Genomic DNA, 27,088 nt, shown 5'->3' on the forward strand with positions numbered 1-27,088 from the left:
CATACACGTTGGTGGGTCGGCATGGTGACAGCGTGGTGACAGCGTGGACTTTGGTAAAAGTATCAGTTTGATTAAAGACATCCGCCACTTGAATTGAATACAACACTCAAGTCTTGCGGCGGCCTCACCCACGTACTAGCGACAATTGACACGCCGCGTGACCAGCCAAAAGCTATGAAGTCTAATTCGAACTCAATCCCGTGAAACGCCAGGGTCGACGATCTAGTGTGGAGAGTCCACATATGATCTTTGGACGTTCCTCGGCTTGGCTGACGATCTACTAGCGTCCTATTCCGTGCTAAATCAATGGACCAACCACCTCCTCTGCTTCTGCGTACATACGGAGTACTCTGCATGGCCATCTGGATGTGCCGTTTGTCTTTGAAGAAAACAGGTGCCTGGCGGGTGCGCCCTTGTGCTAGATTATTATTATAATTTTTTTTTTCCATCCTTCGGTTGCCGTGATCCTGGGCGCATTGTTTGCGGAGATGGGCGAAATTGGCACATGCGTCAAGTCAAAATTGACCAGGGATTTTAGTCTTGCAGTTCCACTGGTGGTCAACAGGTGATGGGTCCCCGTAGTTTAGTGAATGATCCCTGTCAGGCCGCTGGCGAAACACACCAGCTTCAGCATGCATGTGTCTGCACTGCAGCTGCAGACGGGTCACACAGACCTCCACCAGACACCAGTTGACCGTCAGTGCCCGGAGCTTTCAATGTCTGGTTTCAGAGCACGGCGCTGCCGTTCCGGGCATAGCCACAAACACCGCCGCCCGCCTGGGAAGGAGGCACCCCCGTCCCTGCCTGCGATCATCGATATGAGCCAGCGTCCCCTGAATGATTTTGTCGACTGGCGCTGCTCAGCTTGTCATTGGGACACGCTGTATTGTAGAGCAAGCAATTCGACAACCCTTCGACAACCCTTTCCCGATTACTCTCGTTGCTTTTCCTTTTATTATTATTTTTTTTATTTTTTATTTTTCGATTCGCATTTTCCTTGTCCACGGTTCCTTCCGGCAATAGGCACTTCCTCACCTGGCTTGGGGCGCATTCCTCGTGCTTCCAATGCCGTGCATGTCACCGCTTCTGCGACGTCATTCCGTCCTTCTCCTACTCCGCACCACAGGAGTCGCTACATGGAACCCATCGTGTATGAAGAGTCGCCTCTAGCCGACTACCTCAAAGGTAAGCCCGCCGTCCAATTTCGTCCAATCTCGCCCAATCCAAGACAGCCTCGTTCTAACGCCCGTATGCGGGATTGCAGATGGAGCCGATGACTCCGAGGCCGACTGGGCCGCTGTCAACGCCTCACCACGGCCTTCCTCGCCAGAGTTTGACTCGTCGACGCCGCCAAGTCCATCGCCGTTTGCCCCTACAGGTCGACCAATGGTGAAATCGAGATTCCGAGGCGAGGCCCCAGCTCTCTTGCAGACGGATGTGCCCGGAGCCCTCGGGGCATCAAGGCTGCAATCAATTAGGAGGAACTGCTCGGTACGGTCAAACGCCTCTCGCTAGTGCAGAGGGTATATCGCGAAATTTGCGCCTTTCCAACTGACACGATTTCCTTCCACAGGCTGCCGTTGTGGCGAGCATCGATCGTGCCGACAATTCCAAATTTCTCGAGCAGTTTCGCTACACCATCATCGCGTCGCATTTGCTAACCGGGACCTCGATCCTGGGTTATCGACCTGCTGCCCCTAGCGTGTCAGGAGCGAACAGCGACGATAAACACGACCAGTCTCTTTTGTCGACCGAGGGGATTCTTGCTTCTATTCTCGGCGCCCTCGCTATTGCTGTTGTTCTAAGCTGGGTTCTTGGAAACGCGCCCTCATATGTCACGCGAAAACAGCTGACATTTCTCCTGGTTTTGTGCGCGGCCGCAGCCTTTCTTGGTCAGGTATACATGCGACGACAGTGGCTTCGCTACAGACGGAATCAATCCTTGGCCGAGATTGCCGCCTTTGTTTCCAATTCCAGCGATTTCGATAGCGCCTCGGAAGCTACATTGTCGCTTGTGCAGGAAGTAGAGCTTGTTTCTCGTGGTTATCGAATGTACGAAGCCGCCAGTTCATACTTGCTATCCTCTTTCTCCATCTTTCACTCGCTCTCTCACACTCACTCCCCCCCTTTCTTGCCGGGTCTTCATCACATGGTGCTGACTATTTTGATAGCAGCGCCCCATTGCCTCCAATTACCAGGCTAGAGGATCGCAACCAGGCCCGAAAATGCGTCCGCCTGCGAAGGGCACTAAAGAACTCATTCGTAGATGTCTTAGATGCCTACAAGCAAATGGCAAATCTGATCCAGGGCTTTTCCGAGCAAACAGAGCTGGAAAAGTACCATGACATGTACGACATCAACGACTTGGACATGTCTGATGCTCTGCAAGGATTCAGCGAGGGCGAGTTTGAGGACGCCGAGTCACTCCGGACACTGAAGATTCTAGCTGCACGGTTTCACATCACGCGCAAAATGCTTCTGTGTGCCTTGTTGGCCCTGGATGCCAACGGCGAGGGATCCGACCTGCTCCGGTGGACAACGGCGGTCGAAGTGCTTCGGAGCCTCAACGAATCCACACGGGCTGCGTTCCAAAAGCTTCAGGGCATCTTGAGCGAAGCTGAATGTAAGTACTATGCGACCCATCAGTCTCTTACTCAAAAAGAAAGGTGTTTACTGATCTGTCTAGCATTCCCTGTTCCTCCTACTCCCAAGGGTCCCTTAACACCGGGCAGGGAACGCTGGCGCTCCCAGTTGCGCAAATTGAACTCGTTGTCCACGGGCATCCGAGGCTTGCAGGCCAAGCTGCACCTGCTGAGAGAAGAATCCGATCGCGCGCTAGACGACTCCAACGACATTTCGGAACTAGCGCCAGACTTGATGTCACAATACGAATCTATTGGGGCAGACCTCAAGGAACTCATGTCTGCGTGGGAGGAGGGCAGGGCTGCTCTGGCTCTGGGAATCGATAGAAACGAAAAGAGACTGTCATCTATGAGCACGCTCTTGTCTCCCAGGAGCTCCCTCAGCGGCCTGACGACGGTTGGTGAAGGCACCGCAGAAGATGCCCTCAAGGCGCTGACGGGCGAATCACCGCCCGCTTCAGACGAGAATGAGCCGAATGAGCCAGAGACGCCCGAGGTTTTCGAGGCTGTGGCACACCCGCGACCAAAGAGCTCACTCACCAGAGAAGAACGAATTGTCAAGATGAAGGAGGAGCGCGACCAAAAGGCACAGGCTCGAAAACAGATGGATGCCACCAGGGGCATGCTCCGCGAGCTGGAGACGGTTATCAACTTGCGGCCCAAGACGCGTGCCAGCGCCCTCCCATCAAACCGAGTTGTCTCCATGTGAACAGCATTGAGCGGCTGTAAATGGGCGACTGGGGCTTCTTTCGTCTCTCTCTCTCTCTTTCTATCTTTCATTTTGCATCGTATGGGGAAAACGGTGCACATGCATAATCTAGGCGCAAGTTGGCAATGTCAGGGTTTCATGGGATGACGGTTCAGAATAGGTGTCAGGCTGGTTGATACGTTCTTTGCAATCGGGTTTCATTTATTTATTTATTTATTTTGTGCTTTTTTCTCCCTGTAATGCCGATGAAATATTCTGCTTCACGAAAAAGAGTTAGTATTTGCTGCGGTTTGACTGTGTAAAACCTGCGGCTGTCGCCAGCCATATTGATGGGCTGCATCTACTTTGTCTACTACATGGTATACCGGCAGATTTTATTTATATGTACTTTAGAAGATTAAGCCAGACGAGGCCAAACAAGGACTAGTCGTTGATGCTGCTTCGGGTCCAAGAGCTAACACGTCTAGGCAAAATGCCCCGCGTAATGTTGGCGTCACAACCGAGTGCGAACTCGATTCGACGTAGGAGCCCCGCCACGACGCGTCTCGATTTACCCACAGCTTCCCTCGCGTGTTAAGTGATTTTCGAGTGCCCGCTTGCCACGTCCTGCACGCTTTTGCTTCCTCCTCTCTCCCACACTTGACCTTGTGACCCATTCTCCGTAACCCATTTCTGTGATATCGCAATCAGGGTTTCTCACGAATTTCCGCTCCAATTTCTTTCGCCCTCGTTTGAATATTGACTTGGCGGTACACCTCACGCCTTCACCGCCCCGAACCCCCCCCTTCCCCCGCTCTTCGCACAGATCAAGACAGTACGTTCTATTAGGCGATTTCGACGGGACTAGCATCGTTACTAATGGTCTGGCAGAGATGTTGGAAGCACGACTCGAGCAGGCTAATGTCCTGAAAAGGGTACATTCTGATTCACGCTCTGCTGCGTCGCCCTCCCTCTCGCTAATGTCTTACCAGGTCGTCGACGCCATCAAGGACCTCGTCCAGGACTGCAACTTTGACTGCAATGACTCGGGCATCGCCCTGCAGGCCATGGACAACTCTCATGTGGCTCTCGTCTCCATGATGCTCAAGGCCGAGGCCTTCTCGCCCTACCGATGCGATCGAAACATTGCCCTTGGCGTGAACCTGACGTCCCTGACCAAAGTATTGCGCGCTGCCCAGAACGAGGACATACTCACCCTCAAGGCCGAGGATGCCCCCGACGTCCTGAACTTGATGTTTGAGAACCGCGAATCCGACAGAATCAGCGAGTATGACCTCAAGCTCATGGATATTGACCAGGAGCATCTGGGCATTCCGCAGACTGAGTACGCTGCCACCATTGAGATGCCCGCCGCCGAGTTTCGACGAATCTGTACCGACCTCGCTGCCATGTCCGAGTCTGGTAAGTGTTGCCTCCGCCCACGTTCCCCCCACGCAACAAAATATGAGAGAACATGTCTTGCTAACAATGCGCGCGCGCGCGTGTGTGCAGTCAGCATCGAGGCCAACAAGGACGGCGTCAAATTCTCCTGCAACGGCGACATTGGCAACGGTTCCGTCACCCTCCGTAGCACCACCAACCTCGAGAAGCCCGAGCTGAATATCAATATTCAGCTCGTCGAGCCCGTGTCCCTGACCTTTTCTCTCAAGTACCTCGTCAACTTTTGCAAGGCCGCCCCGCTGTCGACCGGGGTCAAGATTTGCCTGTCGAGCGAGGTTCCCCTGTTGGTCGAGTACAATGTGGCTGGTACCAGTTATCTGCGCTTCTACCTGGCGCCCAAGGTATGTCGTGCTTCAAAAGCGCCTTTTTTCCCCTTGTTTGAGAGAGAGAGAGAGAGAGAGAATGGTGCTGACTGTGGGCATTTCACAGATTGGCGATGACGAGTAGAATACTAGAGGGAAAAAAAAAATTACAAGGCGACCCAGTGTCCCGCCGCCGGGGGAGGCGTGAAGGAGCAAAATCACAAGAGCGAAATCGTACTACTTGTAAACTGGCGTCTACGGACGAGAAATGTGATGGTCCAGTTGATGGACTGCGGCAGGTGGATGGATGATAATCTTTGAACCTTGCTTTACAACAAGATGTGTGCTTTGTATGATAATGAATCAAGTTTGCTTTGGTTATTACTATTTCACACTGTGCTGTCTGAGTGGTTGGACAGAGTGATGGCTATGAAGCTATTGAGAACTGACTAGCTTGCTCGCCTTTGCTGCATGTAGTAGATGGCATTGACCTTCGCTTCCCAGGTAGTTTTGGTGTGGAAAGTGTCAGCTGGTTCGTCCATTCCGCTCATCTCGCGAGGCGTAAACAATGCAAATTCGCCGAGCCACTCTCAGCTTCTTTTTGCTGGATGCGTCCGTTCACCATGCCGAAACAGATGCCATGAAGAGCCAATAGGACATGCCAAGGTACGCGGTTCGACAACTGGACAAGTCTGATGATGTGCTGTTAATTCCTTTGTGACGTCTAAAATACAAATGCCGTAGCGAATAATGTTTGCTCCGCAAACAGGGTATATGTATGTACTCGGCCCACTGCCCTCCCAATTTCAACTATTTCATTCCATCGCAATCGCATCTTCCTTCCATCATGATATTAAATATTAAGCAAGTAGTAGTGTATGGTGTGCAGCAAACACTGCATAACGTTGTAAATGCCTGAAAGTAGCGCGAATAAAGACCGTATTTTGGTTCAGATATACTCGTAAACAGCAAATGAAAAAGACTCTTGATGAAACGAGCATAAAGTCCAGTTCGCAAGCCGCCCTGCAGCTACGTGAATGGCCAGTCACCCCGCATTCATTTTCCTCAGTGCGGAACATCGATGGTGCGGCGCTGTGACACCATCTGGGCTGAAAGAACTGAAAACCGCGTCGCCCGAGTGTTACGAGCGATCCCGAACCGCAGTGCCAACACCCAAGAATTTGTCACCAACAGGAACTTGAGAAACAGCGAAGTCATCGAGGCCCGTCTCTTTGAAGACAGAGATACGTCCCTTGCGAATGTTGGTGCTGGGTGCTTGGAAAAGAGGCGGTAGGTAGAGCCCGGCACCTTCACGAAGACGATCCGAAGTGAGGCGAGAGTTGAACTTGGGTCGCACGGGGACTGAAGAGGCGGCGGCGGGAACTTGGAGATGGGTGCCAGTGGCGGCCGAAGAGGCGAAGGAAGCCATTGATGCTGAGACGTTGTATGGACAGAAATTACTATCCTTTTGCAAAGATTTTGTAAAGTCAAGAGAGACTGAGTCCGTTCTAGCAAAGCTGGACAGACAGTCGTGCCCGTAATAAAAGATGATGGCAAGAGAAGATGTCGCAAAAACGGCGCCCGAGGAGAGTCACTACAAACCAAGGATCCAACGAGTGCGAAAAAGAATATTGTTGAAAAGTAAGATTCGTGAAAAGGAAAGCCCCAGAGAAGATGAGACAGAAAGCGCACGCATATGACGATACCAAGTATCAACAGAGAGTGTAACACGCCCATGAAGAAAACCGGTAGTGTCACATATAAATACCCATTTCGGCTCGGGGCCTCCCATCCCTTTGCGTGTAAGTGCCATCATCCACCCTGGGCCTGGGTTTTTGTTCCTCGGCCACTAATGCCGTCAGATGCCCGCTCCAGGTGCCTCATTGAGGGACTAGTAAATGGAACGGCGCAATGGGCCAAGAAACCAAGAACAATGGCGGGTCTGGTTAGCATCCCAGACGGAAGATTGGCGAAAATCCTCAGCACTTGTTCGTCACTGGCACTGGTACCGTCCGGTCCACTTGTTAGAAATTGTACCGAGTAATCTGGACTAGTACTCCGTAGATCATTTTCGATTTCCCAACTAGAAGGAACAGGAGGCATGGAAATGTACCCACTCGCCAGGGTTCGCGAATCGCTACCCATCTTGGAAAGTGCTCTTGCAGTTGGGCCGATTGCAACGGTCAATTGCTATGCGGCATCGGCCAGCTATTAGATCGGTTTGTCGATTCGATGACATTTGTGTGCGACTGTCAGTTGTGTCTCGCTGGATAGGCACAATATGACTTCACTCGAGCGAGGACCAGGGACCCTAGCCGGGGGGGAAAGCCCACCATATGTTTCAAAGGCAGGATACGAGACGCGGGTTTTTGTGAGGCTTGGCGCGCGAAGGGTCCTCCACGTGCTTGTGCGCAGAACGCCCACGAGGCCATTGTCGAGTAATATGCGATGGACAAAGTCTCGACTAGCAGAAAAATTCTAAATCCTCGCCTGGGAAGAAATGGGGCAAGGTGTCGGGAAACCTCGTGTTCGCAGCGTCGCCTTGGGCCTTCCACCAAGACGCCTGTCGGCGCAAGCAAGACTATTAATAAATCCTGGTGGGGGTGGCGGCACTGGTCCATGTTGTCTTGTCGCCAATCGGCCCTTGTCCTTCCCATAGACCACCCATTGCTTGAGCCTGGTGTCCATCTTTCGACATCTCCACAACCGTCTTTTTGCTTTCTTCAACGTGATGCAGTAAGCGCCGCAACGTCGACATAACAACCATGTCGCTGTGTGATGTAAATCCCATGTTGAAATGGCGTAGAGAGCACGGCATTATTACTGAATGACTGAATGGGATCAGTCCGACATGTCCATTTGACCGCCTTGGCCGGTACAGCGGCAAAACAGTATCTTTTAGCTACTGCGTATTCCGCTGAATGGGACTCCTGTCGCAGCCACCTTTGTTAGTTCAAGTCCTTGGGTCCTCCACTCCCCAATGGCAAACTGAAGTCTACCATTTGAAAATCCATATCCTGAAATCAGTCCGGTATGGAGTAGTCTCCACGCTTGGCAGGACCCTAACGGAAAATCGGCGTTGCCACGACTTGTGGTGATGATAAGCACCAGATGGGTAAGAAGTAGTCGGATCCAGCCTGCCGAGTCCTCCAACAAGCCAGACCTGCTCCTTAACTCGAGGTTGAACAAGCCGGCCATGTCAGTTGAGAGATGTTTCTTGCGGAGTTTGGCCCGTGCCCCGACTTGATTCGCGGCGCTAAGCCTATGGGTTTGACGCGAGACAGACCGACGTGAAATGGGTGCTCTTGCTTGACAAAGTGGAATGAGTTTCCGGCTTTGAGAGCGCGATTGAGACAAGACTCTAATGACGCTTCGCTTCTTCCGTTAGTATCTATGTAACTGCCCACTGATTTTAGACAAGTCATAGAACCTACACTCAAAGAGTTCCATGGAATCGACAAGCATGTATCGTAGGCAAGACACGATGGGTTGGGTCCGCAAGAATACTAGATGTAGTCCCGTATTCCTCTGCCGGTTCCTTGCGCATGCGTGGCATATCCAAGTTCAACAGCCTGACCCTGTCCTGCATCAAATGCGGCAGCGTCCGTTATTTAAACGAGAAATACTCTCAAGCCGTGGCTCTCCCAAGACCCTTCCTTCCTCCTGCTTCTAAATTACAACCATAGCTGTATCTAAGAAAGCAAGCTGGTATTGTAAATCGTCATGCCTCGCCAACGCCGTAGATGGACAATGTTCATTCTAGCTACCAAGGCCGTGAGGCTGTGTCGTAAGTTGTGAAGTGTTTCTTGCTGGAACACACATACCGCAAGAGAGACACCCGGGCTACCCATTCCGATTTCCCATGTGGAACAGGACATTGGAAACACCATACACGAAATTATGCATCGCCGCTTCCTCCTGGCCAGACCATGTCCCGGGCTATCTGTCTGTAAAGGGCGGTGTAGGATCGTCCTCGGGAGCCAATCCAAGCGGCTGGCGGGCCTCAAGCGGCAGCGATAGCTTCCCCGGGTACGTATTGAGCGCCTGTCTGACTCCAACTTCTCTTCCAATGAAAAGTAGTGCAGCTTCAGCCTGGCTCTTTTGTTCTGGAAGAGTGGCCCCGACAATATAAACAGCTGTGAGTGGCCAAACCATCTTCAGGGCGTCAAATAACACCTTTGGCGACTTGTCCTTGCCAGCAGCTAGAGGGCCTAGTGCATATGGCACGCTGTCGACTATAAATTGCCCAGCCGCTCGAACCATTTGAAGGCAGTGAGTGCGCTGTGCTCGAAGCTGGTGCAGTGTTATCCTGCAAGGCGTGTAGTGTGTAAGGAAGTTGGCCAACATCAGGACATAGCTATAGCCCTTGATGATAGCTGAGTAGTAAAGATTGCGCATATAGACGTCCAAGTCGTGGGTACAGTCGGTCGCCGTCTTGACGTAATTGTTGACGTGCTTTTCGGCCTCCGCCAACTGTGCTACAAGTGACTCGTACTGCTCTTCTGCAACCGCGAAATCGCGACGATGAAGCAAATTGAGGAATGGTGGCTTGGACGTGCGTGCATTGCGTGATGAAGACTGATACGTGCAATGTAAAGCCTTCGCCGTCGTAAAGGTTGTTTCTTATGATGCCCAGCCATTCGTCTGACTCTGGCGGGCATTCCGTGTTGCTGACTAGGGCTTGGATTTGCTGTGCCTTGTGAGATTCCAATCCAGTCAGGACAACATGGCCAGACTTACCACCATGTTATAACACGGCCAAAACGCAGTCCTCCCCTGCGCCGTCAAAAGATGTGCGGTACCCCTTGTCTTGAGTATACTGTAAAGCCCTCTCGTGTGTAGATGCCAGGGGCTAAGTAGCTCCATGCGGCCCAGTGAGCCGACCAGCAGCTGCGACTGTAGTCAGCACAATGTCCTCCATTGTCAATAGTCTTTGCCCACCAACCTCATAGTTTGCTAGGATCCAAACTGTCGCAAGCACGTCGTCTCGAAATGCGCCGTCAGGTTCCTTGAGCGCTGTGTTGACCGCGCTCAGAGTTCTTCCCAGGTACGTGCCCAGCTCGCGTTGGTTTTCCACTTCTGACTCCCTGTATATCGAAACTGGGTACCGAATGTTTGTCACATAGGTTAGGGTGAAGAGATGGGCCGCCCAGACCAATGGCCCGTTCCGAGGATTGATTCGGTAAATGTTGTGGAGGAAGTCGAGCGTCGAGTATACGTTGAGAATGATTGGCACGGAATGATTTGTCCAATGCTCTGTCAAGGGCCGCGAAATTGTCGTCAGTGCTGTCGAGACAGCATCGCCCGGCAATGGAAGCGGTTCTGTTTTTGAATCGAAGATAAACGTGGCTCCCCCGCTGCTAACAAAGGAAGCCGGCGTGCTCGATCTGGTGCCGGCCGACGATGGGCTTTTGGAATCATCTTGATCTTCTTCCTTGGCCGCCGCTCGTTTCCTGCGCTTCTTGACAGTTGATGGGTTGGCATTGCGAAAGACCAGGTCGTGTTGATCTCTGTATCCCGGACATTCCACGCCGTACTTGACACACCGCTGGCAGCCGGGTCGTCCAAGATCGCACTGTGAGAGAGGGTCAGCGGCTGTATTGTAGGCTGTCAGCGTGGTTTTGATGGATCGTGCTGCGTTTGAGGCGGTCTGCGTCAAGCAGGGCTGATGTCACCAGCCACCAACCTACCTTGACACGTCTTTGACGACACAGGTGACAATCCTGGCTGGGCCTTCCAGTGTTGGGCATAGTGGCGGCGTCCAACGGAGCTCGGTTGGCCCTTTTTTGATTTCGTCTCTGTGCAAATCGAAATAACTGCGACCCCCAATGTCGATGATCCTGTTTGTGGAGAGGCATGAGAGAAATGGGAGGTGCATTCATTCCAGGTGCAGATGAAGAGATGCTGTTTGGAGGGGTCCGGTACACTGCATGGCACGACGGGTTGACCCTATCGCTAAGTACAGTGGGTAGACAAAAGTCACGATAATTAGCGATTTTACACCTAAACTTACTACTTTTATTAATGAATTATTACTTAACGTTTTAATAAAAATTTATAAAAACTAAAATTATATTAAATTCTTATAATAATTATCATAATATATAATTTTTATAATTATAAATAAAGTACTTCTCTTATAATTAAAGGTTAAATATACAAGTAGATTTTTTTAGTTCTCTTAATCCCCTATAACATCCACTATAACCTACTATAATTGAAATCTTTAATTTTTCCGTTTTTTAAGCTTAAAAATCTATGCTTAAAAAAATAAGAAAATTAATTAAAAAATAATAATAGTAATTTTTAATTAATTATTTATTAAGTTTAGATTTTTATTAATTTACTTACATATAAAAATCTTAATTTATTTATACTTAAAAAGTATAAGTTTTGGTGTAAAAATGGGTCATTATCGAGACTTTTGTCCAGTGATGTATACACTAAATATACTCCGTACCGGTCCACATACGCTACCCAAGCCACAATAGCTTTCAGTCCAACTAGTCTCATCAACACTGGTTAAATAAAGCCCAACAGCCCCCGGCCGTCATCCATCTCAAACACCTGGACAAGAAGGCAGTCGTTGTGAGGGTATAGTCGGCGGCTAACGATGGCTCCCCATTGCGACTGCTGCGTGAGTGCGCGCAACTTGACGAATCTCGAATATAGAACCGTCTGCTTAGTGTGTCGTGGTTCTGGAAGGCAAGCATTTTACTGGCCCAGACATCACGGCGGAAATGAGGCACCCAATCGCCCAAAAGCAAGCCGACATCGAGCTTCCGGCATGGCTAGCTAGATGCCAGTCGCAATGGCAGAGTTGCTATTGCGAACTTTATATTGTCGAGCCACATCACTTGCAGGAACAGGGCATCGAGTTCATCGCCGGCGGATCTGTCGTTCGAGCAGCACCAATTGCTTGGCCGGCGCTCGCGTTGAGCGCACCAATCTCCCCTTTCTTCTCTGCCAGGCTCGTCGTAAGTCAAGCCCATTCAGCTGCCCTCAGGGCGTCAAGTCATTGTCACCCTTCCTTTATATTTGACGGCAAATCGCCTCTCGCATTCGCTGGAGCATCTCACCAAGAGCGTCTGTTCAAGCTGCTCGATTCGAGTCTTCCCTTCGACATATTATTCTGGCGGCTGCGCCGGCAGGCTCCTCTATTATCACGATCAACAGCTCATGCGGACCTGTTAGCCGGTCATGCAGAGTGGTCATCTGGACTTGCTTGCAGGCCACAATGTAGCCTAATCGGCGTCGTATGTCCCGGGGTAGCTCCTTGTTTTCCTTCATTGCCGGCGGATGGGCTCTGGACAACGTTTCCGACCTGACCTGGAATTGCTCGACCGTGGCTCCGTAGTCCCTGATGGCCTCGACGACGGCGACCACTCGCCTTCATCCGTGATGGAGTAACTCTTTGATTTTCTCCTGGTGTGGGACTGCCCGAATTGCCTCCTGCAGTCTGCGCAATGTTGGCCTCGGTAGGTCCTCGAGCTGCGATTTTTGTGCAAGGTCATCAGCAAGAGCATTGACAACTAGCTTCAATGGCCATAGGCCCAAGAGGCTCTTTTACATTGCCAATCACGGTATTGGTAGCGTCCTGAGACTTCTGCCGACAAATCACCTTAATGGACTAGTATCTTGAGACTGTAGTGGATAAAATGCTCTTGTTGAAAGCGTCGCCAGAAATCGAAGAACGTCAGTCTTTGGTGAAAGAAGAGGTTCCCAGGATCCAGGGGAGAGCTGTCGAACCGTCAATGGATCAATTGCTGGCGATATTCGGGACTAAGGCCCTTCTCAGGTGTTGGACCTCCCCAATGACGGGCTTGCGTTTTGAACATTTCCAGAGGCACTCAAAGGCATCCTTTCCTTTTAGCAAAATGTATCTGCCTCTGGCCGCGGCATCTAATGCACCTTTCGCGCGCGCAGTGATGGACGATAAGCTCCCTGTGGCTTGTAGAGCAGGCTTCACTGCTGCGTAAACATCGCCGCCGCCGCTCTCGCCGACCAAGGCCATGTGGTTCTTGATGGCGTTCGTGTAGCCATCAATTTCGCCCATGGTTGGGTTTTGTTGAAGTTGGAATTTGACGATGCTATTGGAGTTGAAAGGTATAGTACGCTACTTGCACATGAATTTTATCCAGAAAGCCACCTAATATTGAACAGAATTCATCTTGCCTACCCACCTGGGGAGGTATCAATACTAGGAACCCTACGCAATGAGGATAAACTAGCTCATGGTGTTTATTTTTTTGCTAGCTCTCGCATCGCGATGCGTTCCATGGTGTATTGCGTGGTTAGTCACGGTTCCCTGGCCTAGGTACGGCCAAAATACAGTGTTACTGTCCTGCATCTAGCCCTTTCTATTTTTATTAATCAACTTAATTAATACTACGAAACCTACTAGTACCTAGTAGGTAACTTGAGTTAGTATACACTATTATACTCCAGTCTATTATATCATAGATGGCGATAGCTAGGCACATGGTCTGGCCAAATACTTTCGATCTCCATCTGTCGAGGGAAGGAGCACATTAATCTTCTGGGAAGAGGCAAACATTGATACTTTTCAACCAAATTCAACGCCGCAACAAAGTTGACAACTAAAATTACGTTTGGTTCCTGTTTCTTAGCAATGAACATCAATTTTCCATACCTCCACAATGCCTATTATGATGACTCATTCAACAGGACCAAACATCGCCTTCGAATCCAACGAGGCGTCGTGGTGTGGGGTGGTAGTCCGCCAACTAAGGGCACTTGTTTTCAGTCGCTTCCTCCTTAAATCTGTCAGAGAACAGGATAGAGAAGAGAGATGACTATTAGTTTGCCTTTTTTCTCTCTCTTTTGTCCATCGTTGTGCCTAGGAAGGTATAATTCGACCAATGTCCACAGCTACAACCACATCGCCATGACGACCACAACGACCCATGCGACACTGACAATAATGCCTGGCAGTCCCATGCAGACCAGCCGACTCAAAGCACTCGGCCCCAGCCAGCGTTTGAGGTCCGTCTGTCAACAGGCACCTGGACATCGATATGTGTCTTCTTGCAGCGCTAAACCATCGCGTGGGATTGGAAATCCACGTACAGAGTAAGAGTAGTGTTCCGCACATGAGGCTGGTCAGCTGCCCGTGGCAGAAGAGCTCGCAATGTTCCTTGCCAGATGCTTGGCCCTTCAAGCTAGCTTCGACATCATATCCGGTGGTGCAAATGTAGACGTTGACACGGAAAGTAATGTGGTGTTCGATGGCTATGCCGGCTTCCTGCAGGAAAATCTTAAGACGCATAAGCGAGGCGCCAGCTAAATCGCAACGCGTGAGTCGAGAGCAATCAGTCACATATGTCACGGTAAAAGTCACAGTATGGACAAACAAAATCATATTCAAGCAACCATGCAACTCGCATGTCATGTCTGCCATTCTGGGGACGACAGCACCAGAAGCCAGACAGTGTTTGTTGTCACAAACTCATCCAGTCACTGGTCTGTGTAGTATATATATGCAATGATACCTCTATCCAGCCACCCTGCTTCATCAATTCAATAAAGGTTCGCGCTGTTCCATGAGTCGTGCGATTTAAATGCGATGTGCTTGAAATTCCCGTCTTGTACAGGGATCTCGTGGAGACGAAGCGAGACACAAGGCTACAGCAATCATAATACTATAAACACACTACATACTTGAGTTCCCCAGTACAGAAACAAGTCTCACAAGACTGTACGGATTCACGGTCAAATAACACCCAAAGACAGGGCTACTTGCCCAACGCGGCCCTCAACTCCGCCATGTATGTACCCGTCTTCTCCTCCAACGCAGCATACCGGGCCTTGCAGTCGTCACGGATAAAACCAGCCCTCTCCTTGTAATACGACTCAAACTGAGGCTTGCCATCCGCCAGACTAATAAAACCCCTCTTGGAGCGCGTGAAAATGTGAACATCGGGATTAATCTCGTGGGCGGCATCGAGGGTCCCAGCCCGAAGATACGTCGTGTGAGGACCAGCATCGGCGTAGTGAGCCCAGAGGCCAGAGTGGCAGGCGGAACACTGCGCGACTGTCATCCCGACGCTTGACTCAGTCGGGAGAGTAACGAGTTCGACCGTGCTGGTTTCCATGTCTCTGTTGGCGTTTGCGTTGGCGGTGGCCTGTGGCTCGGCATTCTCAGTCTTTGGGACAACGGGTCCGCAAGTGGTGTCAGAGAAAGTCAGTCGTGCAAACGTCGCGTTGAAACCAGCCAATGCGCCCCCCGGTGCGCCCTTGGTTCCGGGGATAGTAGGCTGGGCAGGCGGGAGAAGCTCGAGCTGGTCCGATTCGATGATGGCGTTGATGGCGAAGGCGGTGCCGAGCTCACGCTGGCAAGAGGTGCAATGGCAGCAGTGAACCAGCAGCGGCGCCTGGTTGACTTGGTAGCGAACGTAGCCGCATGGGCAGCCGCCTTGCATGGGGAATATACTCTTTTCCGAATAGTGAGGCATGATGTTTCTCGGTGTACGATGAGGGGGTGAATGTGGGCAGTCGGAAAATGAAAGGGCCGACTTTTGAATCTAGGAGCGACAGAGTCTAGCGTGAACCAAATAGGAAAAACGACAGGCCCGAGGCCATGTCCTGGAGAGGGCGTGAACAAAAATGGCGGCTGACTGTCAGACATCATTTCTCGTTTATCAGGTGTAAAGCCGGGGGTGGGTGATGGCTGAGTGGCCGGCCTGGAGGCTGTGGGACTGTCAGGGCTGGCCACTCAGGATGGAGGAGGAGGCCGAATTAGGAAGTTTAGATGGGTCATGGAGGGGTTGGGTGACTGTTGCTGCGAGCCCGCACATTGGCATTGAGACGGCCTGGGCTCATATTCGAGAGCGTGCCCAACTTGTTGAGTCGGAGTTGTTGCTTTAAGACGTGATATGGTAGTCTCACAGCGCAGCGTGGATTACCCAGCTGGATGTTGAGACGGCGTGGCTGGTGCCGTGTGGCCAAATGTTCCGTCCTCATATCGCCAGAATACCACATATCACGGTCCATCGGCCTGTTAAAGAGAAATATCACATGCCTGGGGGCAGCATCGCCAATGCACTGCATGTCAAATCATCTATTGCATTCATTCTGGGTATCTAGTCCAAGCCCATTTGGGTAATATATGCGCTGTGCTGTGTGTGCTTCTTGTGCCAAGGCACGCATCAATCCAAATAATAAAGACAAACAGAATGCAGAGCCAAGCTCAATCAAAACATGCCAAGATGATGAATGCCAAAAAGCAATCGATATTGTCAAATACAAAAACATCCAAAACCAGCCTCGGCTGGTGTTAAAACCCCTGATCGTCCGGAACGCCGCGATGTATGACCAAATGGAAGATTTGGGGAAAAAAGAAAGAAAGAAAATTTTTGTAATATATCCTGTAGACTGTATCCTGTTCATTCACAACGGGTATAATGAGTACAAGAAAGGGCGGGTTTTTTTGCCTCATCAACGTCCGTAATCACTGTCATCAGGATGGTGATATGTTTTGTTTGTTTACCCGCGGCGGAATCCGTCCACTCCGAGATGAGGCACTTCAATATCGGCCAGTAGCTCAACACCATCGTCCTGGCGCCTTTCGGTAAAAATATTGCATTCAGAAATCACCTGAGCCCATTCTGCAAGGGCACGACCGCAATACACGGCATTCTTGGCATATATTCCAGTAGGCTTTACTGGTTTCGTAAGCTGCTCTCTGTTGCTGTCGCTGGCAGTATTGGTAGTGGACAAGGTGTTGTTGCGTGTTGTTGTTTCGCCCGGTGTGCCGCCGTCACGTCGGGCAACGCTACCACTACTTCGTCGGCTGCCGGGTCCAGGCTCCAAGCTGCCAGTCGGCGTGTTGCGGAGCCACTCCTCGACGGAGGCGTTAAGAGATGCCAAATCGCCTTCCTTTGGTATGCGAGCCGGTTTGGGTGTCTCCGGGCGTGTTTGGGCTGGGACATCGGCTCGCGGAAGAGGCGGGAGAGGAGGCAGGGGCGGGAGAACATTGTGATTCTTCGCGCTGATGCGCGCCTGTGTTGGGATGGGCAGTCGAGGTCTCGTCAGGACGCGATCACGAGCGGGAGTGGGGGCTTGCTGCCACCCGAGCACAAATTTGAATGTGTATTTCTGTTCGTCGTAGACGGGAGACGATCCCAAGGATCCATCATCTGAAGATGGAGCGGGGACTTTAGGGCCCGTCTTGCCCAGGCGCCCTCCTGAGTTGGATGTTGGAATGAGGGGTGCTGGATCGGCTAGCTTTCGACCAAGGCCGCCACTGGTCTCGCTTCCCGCTGAGCCTGGTGGTATCCGTCCATACTCGTCGTCCACGGCGGCTGGTTGAACAATGTTCCCAGACGTGATTGCGAGGACTTTTCCCAGCAGCGACCAACGCTTCTTTCCGTTGTCGCTGCGGCCGAGTAGGCCGGTGTCTGGGGAATCAATACCAAGCAGGAGCTGGTGCTTGGGTTTTGATGATGATGCTGGGGTTCTGGCGAATGTGTCGAAGCCCATGAACAGTCCCGGATTCGGCGAGGTAGCCTCTTGGCGAATAATCATAAACTTCTTGCCCATGGCAGGGGACATGGGGGCTGTTGATGGAGCCATTTTGCCGGTCTCTTCTGCGTTCTGCTTCAAGTATAGGTAGTGAGCCCAATTGGTCTTGAGTCGTGCGGCTGCCTCGAGGTAGATATTCATGTCCATTTCGTCGGAGCCACCAGTGTATCGACACATTCGCCAGCAAATGAGGCGCTGGTAGTAGGCTCGAACCATAGGGCACCAGTTGTTGAAATACGCATTAAACGACTCCTCGGTCAGGAGCCATTCTAAGCAGACGGCCGCCTTCCTACGGGAGTCTTTGACCATGGCATCCCAGACGGTAAAGACAAAAGACAGCATGCGAACTTCAGACATGGTGTTCATTGAGCTCGACATGCGTTTGCACACCTCGATCCAGAAAGGCCAGTCAATGTAGCTGGCTGGGGCTGCAGCTGTTACCTCGAACTCATGGTAAACCATCAAGACCTCTTCCAAAAAGTCGCAAAGTGTAAAGCACGCAGAGTTGTCGTACAGCGACGTCTTGCTTGCAGCCGCCTTAAGGGTGGCAGCAAACGATTCGGCAAAGGTATGCCTACCACCTGCAATTTCCGGGCCATCGTCGAACAAGAAGTCTTTGAGCAAGATAACGAGCCTGTTCTCGCCCATGACCCGGATTGCATTACTCGGTGGTGGGAGAGGCATGGGCAGAGCCGAGTCTGCTCCGTTAACCGAGTCAATTAGGGGAGCGTACGCCACAGGTTCGATGCCAGTTTGGCGGTGAATAGTCGAGTCCACAATGGACAATAGCTGTGCGTGAACCAGGGCAAATGCGGGCGACCGAGCCTTTTCCGTAAGGGGCAGGCCAGGGGGGATGAACTGGTCCGAGAGAACGTGGAAATACTTGAGAAAGATGAAGAAGAGGTCGGTGTCTCGGCCCTTCCACCGAGCGACCCAGGGACCAGTCCAGGGTATTCTCGCCACGAGCAACGGCATCTTGGGAATTTGCTTGAGACCGTCCCACATGGCTCTAGGCGAAGTCCAGCCCAACGGTCCCAACTTGGGCGGGAACAGGGCGGTGATATCGTCACTTTCCCCCACGTCTCTGCGAGGGAGCCCAAACTCGGTCCCGGCTCGCCTGATGAGCTCCGGTGTAAGCCCCCAGAGCCGCAGCAAAACGTCGGCAACTCCCGGGGCGAAGAAGAAGGCGTATGCGCACGTCTTTCCAGAAAAGTTTACCAAGCTTAAAGGCGCGTGGCGCAACGACATTTTGTCCACGACATAGGCCATTTGCTTGACCAGGTTGGCCACAAACATGGTTCGAATGTTGTGCTCTGCAGATTCGGCAAACATGTCCGAGTGGACGGAGCCATCTGTCGTCGATTTCGAGGCATGTGTCCATGATCGTGACCTCACGCGTTCCGAGGGTGACCGTTCCGCCAGTGGCTGCATGTACGTGGTCGCCTGTCGCCATTCGGGCCGCATCATGAGCATCGTTGCGGCTTCCAGCAGCACCGGGCGGTCCACGCCAGGGATGGGCTGCTGTAACTGGCCATGGAGCATATCTAGAAGAGACATCCACCACTTGTTGAGAATGATGGCTCGCCTCTCAACATCTTCGAGAGCAATCGTTTTAGCCGATGAATTGTCTCGTGTACGTTTCAAAAATGGCAGCAAAACCGAATGGATCTGAGCAACGCGGTGCGCGGTTTGCTTGGACCCAAAGGCCCTCGTCTCAACATCAAGAGTCTTGAAAGCCGACCACAGCGGGTCACGGAGTTTGGGCGTCATTTCGTTGCACGACTCATCGGTAATGGGCGTGTTGGTATTACCATCACTGCAGATGGACGGGGAGGCGCTCGTACGAATACTGTTGGAAGTACGGTTAAGGCTGGTGGCTGATGAACCGCAGCTGTGGTCAGATTCAGCACCGTCCCGGCCAAGATGGGCGTTTTGGTGTCTGCCTTTGATTTTGGACAAGTATGACGTTGCCCTTGTAAACGGCTTCGCAGTTGCTCTGAGTTTCTCTGGTTGCTGTTTTGTGTGTTCCGTCGTCTCGTCGGTATTCGTAATGATCTGTAATCGAGCTGGTGATTTGGATGCCTTGACGGTGGATGTACGAGCTAGCCCCTCACGGCCTGGTTGAAACTGTTCGGCAGCGGACTGCTCGAACGCATGCTTGGGCGAAGATGAACGAGGAGAGCGTGAGATCCAGGAGCGTCTCGCAAAATTGGCGAAGCCTTCCGAGCTTCCCGACAGGGGGGAAGGTGGTGATGTCCTCGTCGTCGTCGTCGCTTTCGTCGACGTGGTGGCAGCAATGGGACTTTGGGCAGACACGTTTGATTCTAGGCGGCCGCCCCCGTCACTCCCATTTGGCAATTCCTTGGCAAACTTGCTTGTAGGCATCAACCATGACCGAGGTCTATCAATCAATAAGTTTCGTTTGCTTCGAGCTGTGGAAGCTTGTCTGGGCAGCTTCGTCCCAGATGTTGTAGCTTCCACTACCTCGGGTTGTGAAGACGGTTTGGGATGGGCGACAGGAGTACGCTCTCTGTCATCGGCAAAGACCAAATTTTCGAGTTTAAAATCAGTATTGAAAGTCGGCAAGTCAAATCCCACCAGGTCCAGCTCTGGCAATTTCGGGTCGTCGGTTCCAGTGCTTCGAGAAGTCGAGCCGGCAGCAACGGAGCCAGAGCAATGATGGAGAGGTGAAGCCGACAGGACACCCGTTGGGCCCAAGAGCTCAGATGCAGAAAGTGGGCGCTGCGAGAGCTGCAGAGTCGGGGCCATGACAACAGTTGCACCCATGGCACAAGAAGCCAATGCCTCGCTCTTCTTCGCATGCTGAAGAAGAGCAGGGGGGCAAAAGAGAGAAATGATGGGGGGGGGCAGTTGGAACAAGAAAATAAGAGATTACTACCTCGATGCCCGTTTCTCAAAAGAGCGTCACACGGCGCAAAGCGAAAGGATTCAGTGGCAAATTGACGGTTCAGCCGACCATTACTTCTCTTTCCGTGCGTGCGCCCCTTCGTCTCTTTTTTTTTTTTGTGTTTGGATCTCTGGCCGGCAGAGAGAAAAGTCGTCGTCGTTCCAGAAGCGTTCTCAAAGGAAGAAAAGGACCAGTCGAAAGGAGAAGAGGGAAAAAACAGAAAGCGGCTAAACAACGCAATTGCTTTCGTATGACTCCGTCCTTTTGACTCGGCGGCTAACCTAATAGCCCGATCGGTCAGGGGTGCCAAGGGGAGAGGCTGAAGAGTGAGAATGCAATGAAGGCAAGATGGCTTTCCTGTGACGTTGAGGAGAGGGGAATGACAGCGTAGTAAGTAATCTCCAGGCGCCTTGCCAAGCGCCTGTGTCCAGAAGCAGAGGCAGATTCAGAGGGGAGCGAGGTCAGTCAATCAGTGCTCTCTGTTTTTTTTTTTTTGTTCCTCTTTTGAACAACGAAACGCGACAAGTTTGCCTCCAAAAACCTACCTCAAGTCTGCCCCGTGGTGATCAACTGGTCAATTCGGGACCCGGAGATGAGCTGTGCTGGCCGTGCCGGAGGACTGACGTGTAATAGGTTGCTCCCCTGGGGTCAGGGAGCCGAGTCAGACAAGGAGATTTGACGACGGATCTTAATTAGGGTATGCAGGGGTTTGAAGGGGGAGACCTTTTCAGCAGCACCAGGGCTGAAAGAAAGCTGAGAGCCGTATTATGCGGCGTGTTGTGCGGGCTTTGCTCAATATTGGGCCAATTCGGGGTTTCAAAACGCTTCCGAAGTCGCCAGAGTTGCTATTTCTTTTTTTTTTTTCCTGTTTTGCCATTCGCGCTTTCAAGGCTGTTGTAGCTTTGGTCGTATTATGAGGCGGATAGCGTGCGAGGGCTCCTTTATTGTCCCTGCACTTCGTACAGAGCACTGTGATGCGATGTGCTGCGACGTGCTGTCTTGTGCTGAGCCGTCTCGTTGCAGCCGTTTTGGCGTTGTGGCTGATGATGGGCTGAGCGGATGTGAGCCCACAGCTCTTCCGACGAGGCAGGGACCGGTCACTTTTCTGAGGCAATGCCGGGACTCAACGGCTCGAGAAGATGGCCCATGGAATACGGAGTACTAGCACAGGCTATAACTCGCGTGTTATGAATTCGGCGGGAAAGACGGGATCAATGGAGCTCCAAACCCACAGGGCCTCCCAAGACGGTGAGAAGATGGATCGTGAAGGCACCAAAGACCGGAGTCTATACAGACAGCACAGAGCAGAGGCAGACAAAGGGCTGCAGACAAACGTAGCAACCGCAGCCGTTTGCATGCATACGTACGAGTTTCCTATGTGTCCCATGTGCCGTCCCGTCACTTATTTAATGTTGGATTCCATCTCGGCATACGGGCTACTACCTTTAGCTCGTCTAGTCTACGGAGTAGTCCAGACTGTTTTGCTTGTGCTTTTGCTTTTGCTCTTCACCCCTCTCATTTTAATCGTACTAGAATGTACTTGTTAGTGCGGGTTTAGGTGCTCCATATTACTTAATACCTAATACCTAGGCTAAAAGTTAGCATTATTATGGTGTCTTGGTTTTTTTTTTTTTGTTTTTTTTTCTTCTGGAAGAGAAGGGCGTGCCCCGTTTGATCAAAACACGCGTGATAATCTTTACAACCGATTGGTGGTGCCATGATTCAGCCGCGCACAGCATGCTTTGCGTCATTTGTCTCCTTCGTGGGCGTGTCGCGGTCCTCTCGCGAGCCTGCATGTGCATTTGCACTACCAATTGCATTTACAGTTTGTCTAGAGACCTCTCTGGTACGGAGTAGCGGCATAGCCAAATCGGCAGGCGACACCCACACCTTGCCTTCATCATCCGCCAACGGCTTCGGCGCTATCGCAGCTGTTCCTAATCCGTCCACCCTGCAGCAATCTTAAGGTTCTGCCCCTGTCCAGACGCAATCAAGCGCACATGCGGCCACTGTTCCTGGGAGAGGCTTGCCCCAGCGCTCTGGTGCGGGACTGGCGGGCTTAAAGACGGAGGTTGTGGCTTCCAGGGCTGTGGAGCCGACCAAGATGATGATTTCTCGTTTGAGGATTCAAGTTTGCCTCATCCCGATTGTCCGCTTGGCGCCATGCGTGGTTTCGCTTTTAGCTCAGATGGCATTGCATTTACAAAATTGTAGTTCATGTACCAAATGTGGGAGCAGGCCAATCAATCCCTCTTGCGTTTTCTGATCATTGCTTCCTTTGTCGTCGGCGCTCGCACATCGTCATGTCTTTGCGTCCACGGAGAAACACTCGAGCACCGCGGAGGGTGCTATGCACAACATGTTCTTTCGCATGTCTCTCTCTCCCTCTCTCATAATCGCGGACATCGTGACCCGTCATGAAACATCTGTGGCCCAGCATCATCCAAGGACCGTCTGGTCGGTTGGGCCTTGCTATGTACTTGCGCTCACAACCGGCGCACAAAGAAGAAAACAAGTCCGCTCCGAAACTCCTTTCCCTACGGCGTATCGAACGTACATACATACATACATTGGTCAAGTCCATCCATTAAGCTGCATGGCACAGCGATAGCTGTCACACCTTGACTGACGAGCTATGCCGAAACGTTCCATACCATGTCCTGACCCTTCAGCTTGTCCATATCAGTTCTGTCATATTTGTGTTTCCATTTCAGCCCCGAGTGGACAAGAAGAAAACAAAATGCCCCATGTCGCCATGCTCGTTGTGTTTTCCCATCATATGCCAATTGCGCGCGCATACTGCACCGTTAGTGGCTGAATATGCCAACATCGCTGGCGCACCGTCATCAATTACAATGGTTGTCGAGCTCGCCTTATCTTGCTTGACTGCTTTCGTGGTAACTATGCTGCATATCCAGAGTGAACTGATGGTGTCGAGACGTGGATTTTTGACTGCTGCAAACTCGTCTTCTTGGCTTCGGATGACGACAATCCGCTAGCATATCTCTCTCTCCCTGCCCCTTCCATCTCACGCTTGAAAGGCCCATATTAAATGTCGGTCGAACGGCGGGCAATTGATTAGTATGGCGCTGACTTGGCGGCCGGCTTTCACCAGGCTAAGATGGGCCAGGCCATGGGTGTCATTTGGGGCAAGAGGGGGGGTTTCGGAATCGTATGCGAGCAAATCCCGTCTACCAGTTTAATGTGGGCGTAGACTTGGCGATAGAGACATATTGGTGGCACCTTGTCGAGTCAAATACGCCTTTTACCCACACCGCACTTGGGTGAATGGGCGCGCCGTTTCTCGGCACGAGTTTGAGTTGATAGTTGATTCAGCCAGTTCCATCCTGGTGGAGGAACATCCACTGGTGGACCACCTGACCTCATAGGCTCAGAGGCTGAAACGAGGACCCGAGAGTTTATCATGCTATTATACTCCGTTAGTGGTCTTTTTCAAACCTCACATGTTGATGCGCATTTTCCAACGTGGCCATGACGGCGTTTCGTGTCGGCTCGGCCGCTCAGAAGCTCGTTTCCGCGCATTGGAGTCTTTGCCGCCTTGGCGGTTAATTATTATGTCATGAATCCAGCCTTTCCTTCAATCGCCGTGGGCGCGTCATTGTCTTTGTCGCCGAGCCACGCGGCAGACATCATCTGGGCATGTTCTGGACGGCCGCCGAATCGCGAGGCGGCACGTTGCACAACTGCCGCCGCCTGTGCCGTTCAGCTCTGGAAGGCATTCGTTGCATTAGCTCGTCAACAACGTAGCCCGATGTGAACGGCGAATTGCCTGTCTTTGTCACAGCCTACAGGACTTAACTATTCTGGGTTCCTGGCGCATTGGGTGTCACTGCCTCGACAATGCGTGGAGCATAGATTCGACATATTCCGATTGGGCTGAGAACACGGCCAGTCCGATGGGCTCACGGCGCGGCTGCACTGAATAGGGACGATTGATTGCTCGCAATACATCAAGGCTGGTGCCATACCCATTATGACGGTCTCTAAAGACAGGCGCCGTCATTTACGTGGCATCAAATATTGTGTAGTGTGGATCTTCCGTCGTTCAATCATCACGTTTGCAGACACACACAGAAATCACTGCACCAGAATTGAAATGTATCCCCATCTTCATGCACCAGAGTCCGTAGAGAATCAAGAGCAGCGGTGTTTGGTAATGAAGGGGATGTTTTGTCTTGGCACGTTGAATTCATCCTTCAGCAGTTGGAGCACAAAGATAGCCCACCGCTGTACACACATATGCCGTTGCAAACAAGACAAAAAAAGGAAGAGGAAAAAGGAACAGCATAGCAAGAGACATGTCGTCAACGGCTGAAAAGACCTACCTGATTTGACATGACTACTCTGAAACTCAACAACCGCGTAGAAAATAGGGCAGCGCTCCGAGATAGTCGTCATTCTGTAGCTGGTAAACGGCGCTGGGTTCTTCCTGGCGGCTCATCGTTTCAGGCACTGCAGACGAGAGCAAAGAGGTCGCCGAAGGAAAACTTCGGGCACGTCCATCCAACACAAGTGTTGTTCGGGTGAGACCATACGTACGTGGTGCAGTCACAAGGAGCAGAAGGTGGGACAAGGCAAACGCTGATGAAAATTTCGCAGGCAGACAAAATCAGGTTTGGTGTAGATTGATTATGTAATGTCCACCTCTAGCTCCACACCCGTGTATTACTTCGTACGTACGGAGTACACATGCACAATCTTGTCTACGGGGAATTACTCCTACATGCTACATTTAATTTCTCATCGAACTTCCGAGGACATGGTTCTGTCCAACGTGACCATCAAATCAGTTTGGCCGAGCTCAAAATTGACTGCCAAATATGCAATCTTGCAGCCGCTCCTACATACTCGATGAACACGGCGATACCCGCCCCGCCCAACAGCCATCCGTACGGCCAACCCTGAGACAATCGACTCTCGCTCTCGCTTTCCTCCCGATGGACACCGCATTCCATCCCAAAGCCATTAAAATTCCCGGATCCGGAACTAACGATTGATATTGTGCTATGTGTCTACTTAACTTCCAAGGTAATCGACGGCTGGCTGCGTCCGACGAAATAAGGAGGTTTCCTTCCGGTTCTAATGGCCCCAGTCATATGCTCACCATTGCGGCATGTGCAGATACATAGACTGCGTCACAACTCATGGATCGACACTGTTTTTGCTGGGGAGAAGCCCAGCATGGCTGCAAGGAGATCTTGTGCCCGATCCTCCTGCAGACACAAGGTTCTCTTGCCCAGAGCGTTTGACTCTCGACTCCCGCCTCCCGCGACACAAATCGACTAGCGGAAAAATTCGTCCCCAATTTGCCACAGATATAACTACCTACTGTCACGAGAAATAATCTATTTGTCGCTGGAGCATATATCGACGAATAGACCAGTTTCAATGATGCTGTAATGCAACAAGCAGCCATACGGAGCACATCATGCCATTTGCCCATGCCGCAGCAGCATACCGTGGATTTGGGATTTGCGGGACAAGACGGCTGGACTGTGCGCTGCAGGCGGCTACGCATGAACAGCATGAATGAGGCCATTGTCCTTGTTTGTACCAAGGCATGGGGGGAAACACGCACGGAAACCGTAGAGACCAGTCTAGGGAGACTACCATGCTGCGGCACGTTGCGGACGACTGTGATGGTGACGGTGATGCGCGTGGGTGCTCGTCCCCTTTTTGTCTCTCGACAATGTGATGTTGGTGTTCACCAGACATTGTCGTCGAGCGTCCACGACATTCACCATGCTTGAAGCAAACACGCGCTGTGCAAAGCCACCACAGGCAACAGGCGACATCAATGGGAAACTGATGCAGTCAGCTTACGAGTCTATTGCGTGTCAGCTTACCATCATGGCCTGCAGCACCAGTTCGGGTTTGCCCCACCAGTCTTCGCTATCACGAAAAGCTCTCCGCATCAACGCGGACTCACGATGTTCAAAGCCTACAGTGAGTTGGTTGTCTTTGGCTGGATAGACTGCTTCTGCTTCAATGTTTGTCCTGTTCTATCTAAATCGTAAATTCCCAACATCGTGAAGCTCAGGTGCATCTACAATCAACCGCAACGGCGCCATGTCAACCGAGGACCCAATGCGCTTGGATACAGATGATTTCTCTGAAGAACTACACCCCTTTCTTCCCTTGCCAAGCGCCAGACAGAAATCGCGCTTCACCGGCACCAAGTACCACATATACCTGCTCTTCTTCATCCTTGCGGGCCTCGACTCTACCGTCTTTGTGCTCAATCTTCCACTGACGCGGGTCTACGAAAGCATAGCCTGCTACCAATACTATTCTACCCACGAGCCCGGGCGGTTTTTGGATCCGGGGTCCATCCCGGAGCAGGAATGCAAGATTGCGTCTGTGCAGGAAGAGTTGGCGCGTGTCAAGGGGATTGAGTTTTTATTCATGATGGCACCAGGTAAAGAAAGCCCTCACGTGTGTGAGTGCTGGTGGTGATTTGTTCACCCTATTTAGGTCTACTTCTTGCGATACCGTACGGAATACTGGCAGATCGATGGGGACG

At 51.6% G+C, this 27,088-nt stretch overlaps 11 protein-coding genes across 11 annotated transcripts; 6 read left to right on the forward strand and 5 right to left on the reverse strand.

The window, feature by feature from the left end:
• The first annotated feature begins 762 nt into the window (after positions 1-762).
• J3458_003309 (uncharacterized protein) lies at positions 763-3,830 on the forward strand. The gene is made up of 5 exons (XM_066117681.1): positions 763-1,185; positions 1,265-1,491; positions 1,574-2,052; positions 2,172-2,623; positions 2,687-3,830. Exons 1-5 carry the CDS (start codon positions 819-821, stop codon positions 3,349-3,351), a joined length of 2,190 nt encoding a protein of 729 aa, XP_065977470.1. The 5' UTR covers positions 763-818; the 3' UTR covers positions 3,352-3,830.
• A 96-nt stretch (positions 3,831-3,926) lies between these two features.
• Positions 3,927-5,697, forward strand: POL30 (proliferating cell nuclear antigen). Its single transcript, XM_007813462.2, has 4 exons — positions 3,927-4,165; positions 4,222-4,752; positions 4,843-5,132; positions 5,221-5,697. Exons 2-4 carry the CDS (start codon positions 4,224-4,226, stop codon positions 5,236-5,238), a joined length of 837 nt encoding a protein of 278 aa, XP_007811653.1. The 5' UTR covers positions 3,927-4,165; positions 4,222-4,223; the 3' UTR covers positions 5,239-5,697.
• Positions 5,698-6,905: 1,208 nt separating this feature from the next.
• On the reverse strand, positions 6,906-7,238 carry J3458_003311 (uncharacterized protein; the record flags this gene model as incomplete). The annotated part of the gene is made up of 1 exon (XM_066117682.1): positions 6,906-7,238. One exon carries the CDS (start codon positions 7,236-7,238, stop codon positions 6,906-6,908), a length of 333 nt encoding a protein of 110 aa, XP_065977471.1.
• A 1,794-nt stretch (positions 7,239-9,032) lies between these two features.
• On the reverse strand, positions 9,033-9,491 carry J3458_003312 (uncharacterized protein; the record flags this gene model as incomplete). The annotated part of the gene is made up of 1 exon (XM_066117683.1): positions 9,033-9,491. The coding sequence occupies one exon, from the start codon at positions 9,489-9,491 to the stop codon at positions 9,033-9,035; it is 459 nt and encodes a 152-aa protein (XP_065977472.1).
• Positions 9,492-9,945: 454 nt separating this feature from the next.
• On the reverse strand, positions 9,946-10,843 carry J3458_003313 (uncharacterized protein; the record flags this gene model as incomplete). Its single annotated transcript, XM_066117684.1, has 2 exons — positions 9,946-10,668; positions 10,784-10,843. The coding sequence occupies 2 exons, from the start codon at positions 10,841-10,843 to the stop codon at positions 9,946-9,948; spliced, it is 783 nt and encodes a 260-aa protein (XP_065977473.1).
• A 1,776-nt stretch (positions 10,844-12,619) lies between these two features.
• J3458_022446 (uncharacterized protein) lies at positions 12,620-13,448 on the forward strand. Its single transcript, XM_066123028.1, has 2 exons — positions 12,620-13,199; positions 13,257-13,448. The coding sequence occupies exon 1, from the start codon at positions 12,752-12,754 to the stop codon at positions 13,070-13,072; it is 321 nt and encodes a 106-aa protein (XP_065977474.1). The 5' UTR covers positions 12,620-12,751; the 3' UTR covers positions 13,073-13,199; positions 13,257-13,448.
• A 1,011-nt stretch (positions 13,449-14,459) lies between these two features.
• J3458_003314 (uncharacterized protein) lies at positions 14,460-15,586 on the reverse strand. The gene has a single exon (XM_007813459.2). It carries the CDS (start codon positions 15,566-15,568, stop codon positions 14,849-14,851), a length of 720 nt encoding a protein of 239 aa, XP_007811650.2. The 5' UTR covers positions 15,569-15,586; the 3' UTR covers positions 14,460-14,848.
• A 572-nt stretch (positions 15,587-16,158) lies between these two features.
• Positions 16,159-21,854, reverse strand: J3458_003316 (uncharacterized protein). The gene has a single exon (XM_007813458.2). It carries the CDS (start codon positions 20,421-20,423, stop codon positions 16,599-16,601), a length of 3,825 nt encoding a protein of 1,274 aa, XP_007811649.2. The 5' UTR covers positions 20,424-21,854; the 3' UTR covers positions 16,159-16,598.
• On the forward strand, positions 16,222-16,563 carry J3458_003315 (uncharacterized protein; the record flags this gene model as incomplete). Its single annotated transcript, XM_066117685.1, has 1 exon — positions 16,222-16,563. The coding sequence occupies one exon, from the start codon at positions 16,222-16,224 to the stop codon at positions 16,561-16,563; it is 342 nt and encodes a 113-aa protein (XP_065977475.1).
• A 4,110-nt stretch (positions 21,855-25,964) lies between the features above and the next one.
• On the forward strand, positions 25,965-26,315 carry J3458_003317 (uncharacterized protein; the record flags this gene model as incomplete). The annotated part of the gene is made up of 1 exon (XM_066117686.1): positions 25,965-26,315. The coding sequence occupies one exon, from the start codon at positions 25,965-25,967 to the stop codon at positions 26,313-26,315; it is 351 nt and encodes a 116-aa protein (XP_065977476.1).
• Positions 26,316-26,634: 319 nt separating this feature from the next.
• On the forward strand, positions 26,635-27,021 carry J3458_003318 (uncharacterized protein; the record flags this gene model as incomplete). Its single annotated transcript, XM_066117687.1, has 1 exon — positions 26,635-27,021. The coding sequence occupies one exon, from the start codon at positions 26,635-26,637 to the stop codon at positions 27,019-27,021; it is 387 nt and encodes a 128-aa protein (XP_065977477.1).
• Between the last annotated feature and the right edge of the window lie 67 nt (positions 27,022-27,088).

The sequence above is a fragment of the Metarhizium acridum genome (genome assembly GCF_019434415.1).
Source record: "Metarhizium acridum strain ARSEF 324 chromosome Unknown scaffold_13, whole genome shotgun sequence".
NCBI lineage: Eukaryota > Fungi > Ascomycota > Sordariomycetes > Hypocreales > Clavicipitaceae > Metarhizium > Metarhizium acridum.

Excerpts from the sequence above, each read along its gene's own strand:
- J3458_003309 (XM_066117681.1), top strand. The coding sequence starts at position 819 with ATGAGCCAGCGTCCCCTGAATGATTTTGTCGACTGGCGCTGCTCAGCT. Across the intron at positions 1,186-1,264 it reads TCTAGCCGACTACCTCAAAG|ATGGAGCCGATGACTCCGAG; the intron begins GTAAGCCCGCCG and ends GCGGGATTGCAG. Across the intron at positions 1,492-1,573 it reads CAATTAGGAGGAACTGCTCG|GCTGCCGTTGTGGCGAGCAT; the intron begins GTACGGTCAAAC and ends TTCCTTCCACAG.
- POL30 (XM_007813462.2), top strand. The coding sequence starts at position 4,224 with ATGTTGGAAGCACGACTCGAGCAGGCTAATGTCCTGAAAAGGGTACAT. Across the intron at positions 4,753-4,842 it reads CGCTGCCATGTCCGAGTCTG|TCAGCATCGAGGCCAACAAG; the intron begins GTAAGTGTTGCC and ends GCGTGTGTGCAG.
- J3458_022446 (XM_066123028.1), top strand. The coding sequence starts at position 12,752 with ATGCTCTTGTTGAAAGCGTCGCCAGAAATCGAAGAACGTCAGTCTTTG.
- J3458_003314 (XM_007813459.2), bottom strand. The coding sequence starts at position 15,568 with ATGCCTCACTATTCGGAAAAGAGTATATTCCCCATGCAAGGCGGCTGC.
- J3458_003316 (XM_007813458.2), bottom strand. The coding sequence starts at position 20,423 with ATGGGTGCAACTGTTGTCATGGCCCCGACTCTGCAGCTCTCGCAGCGC.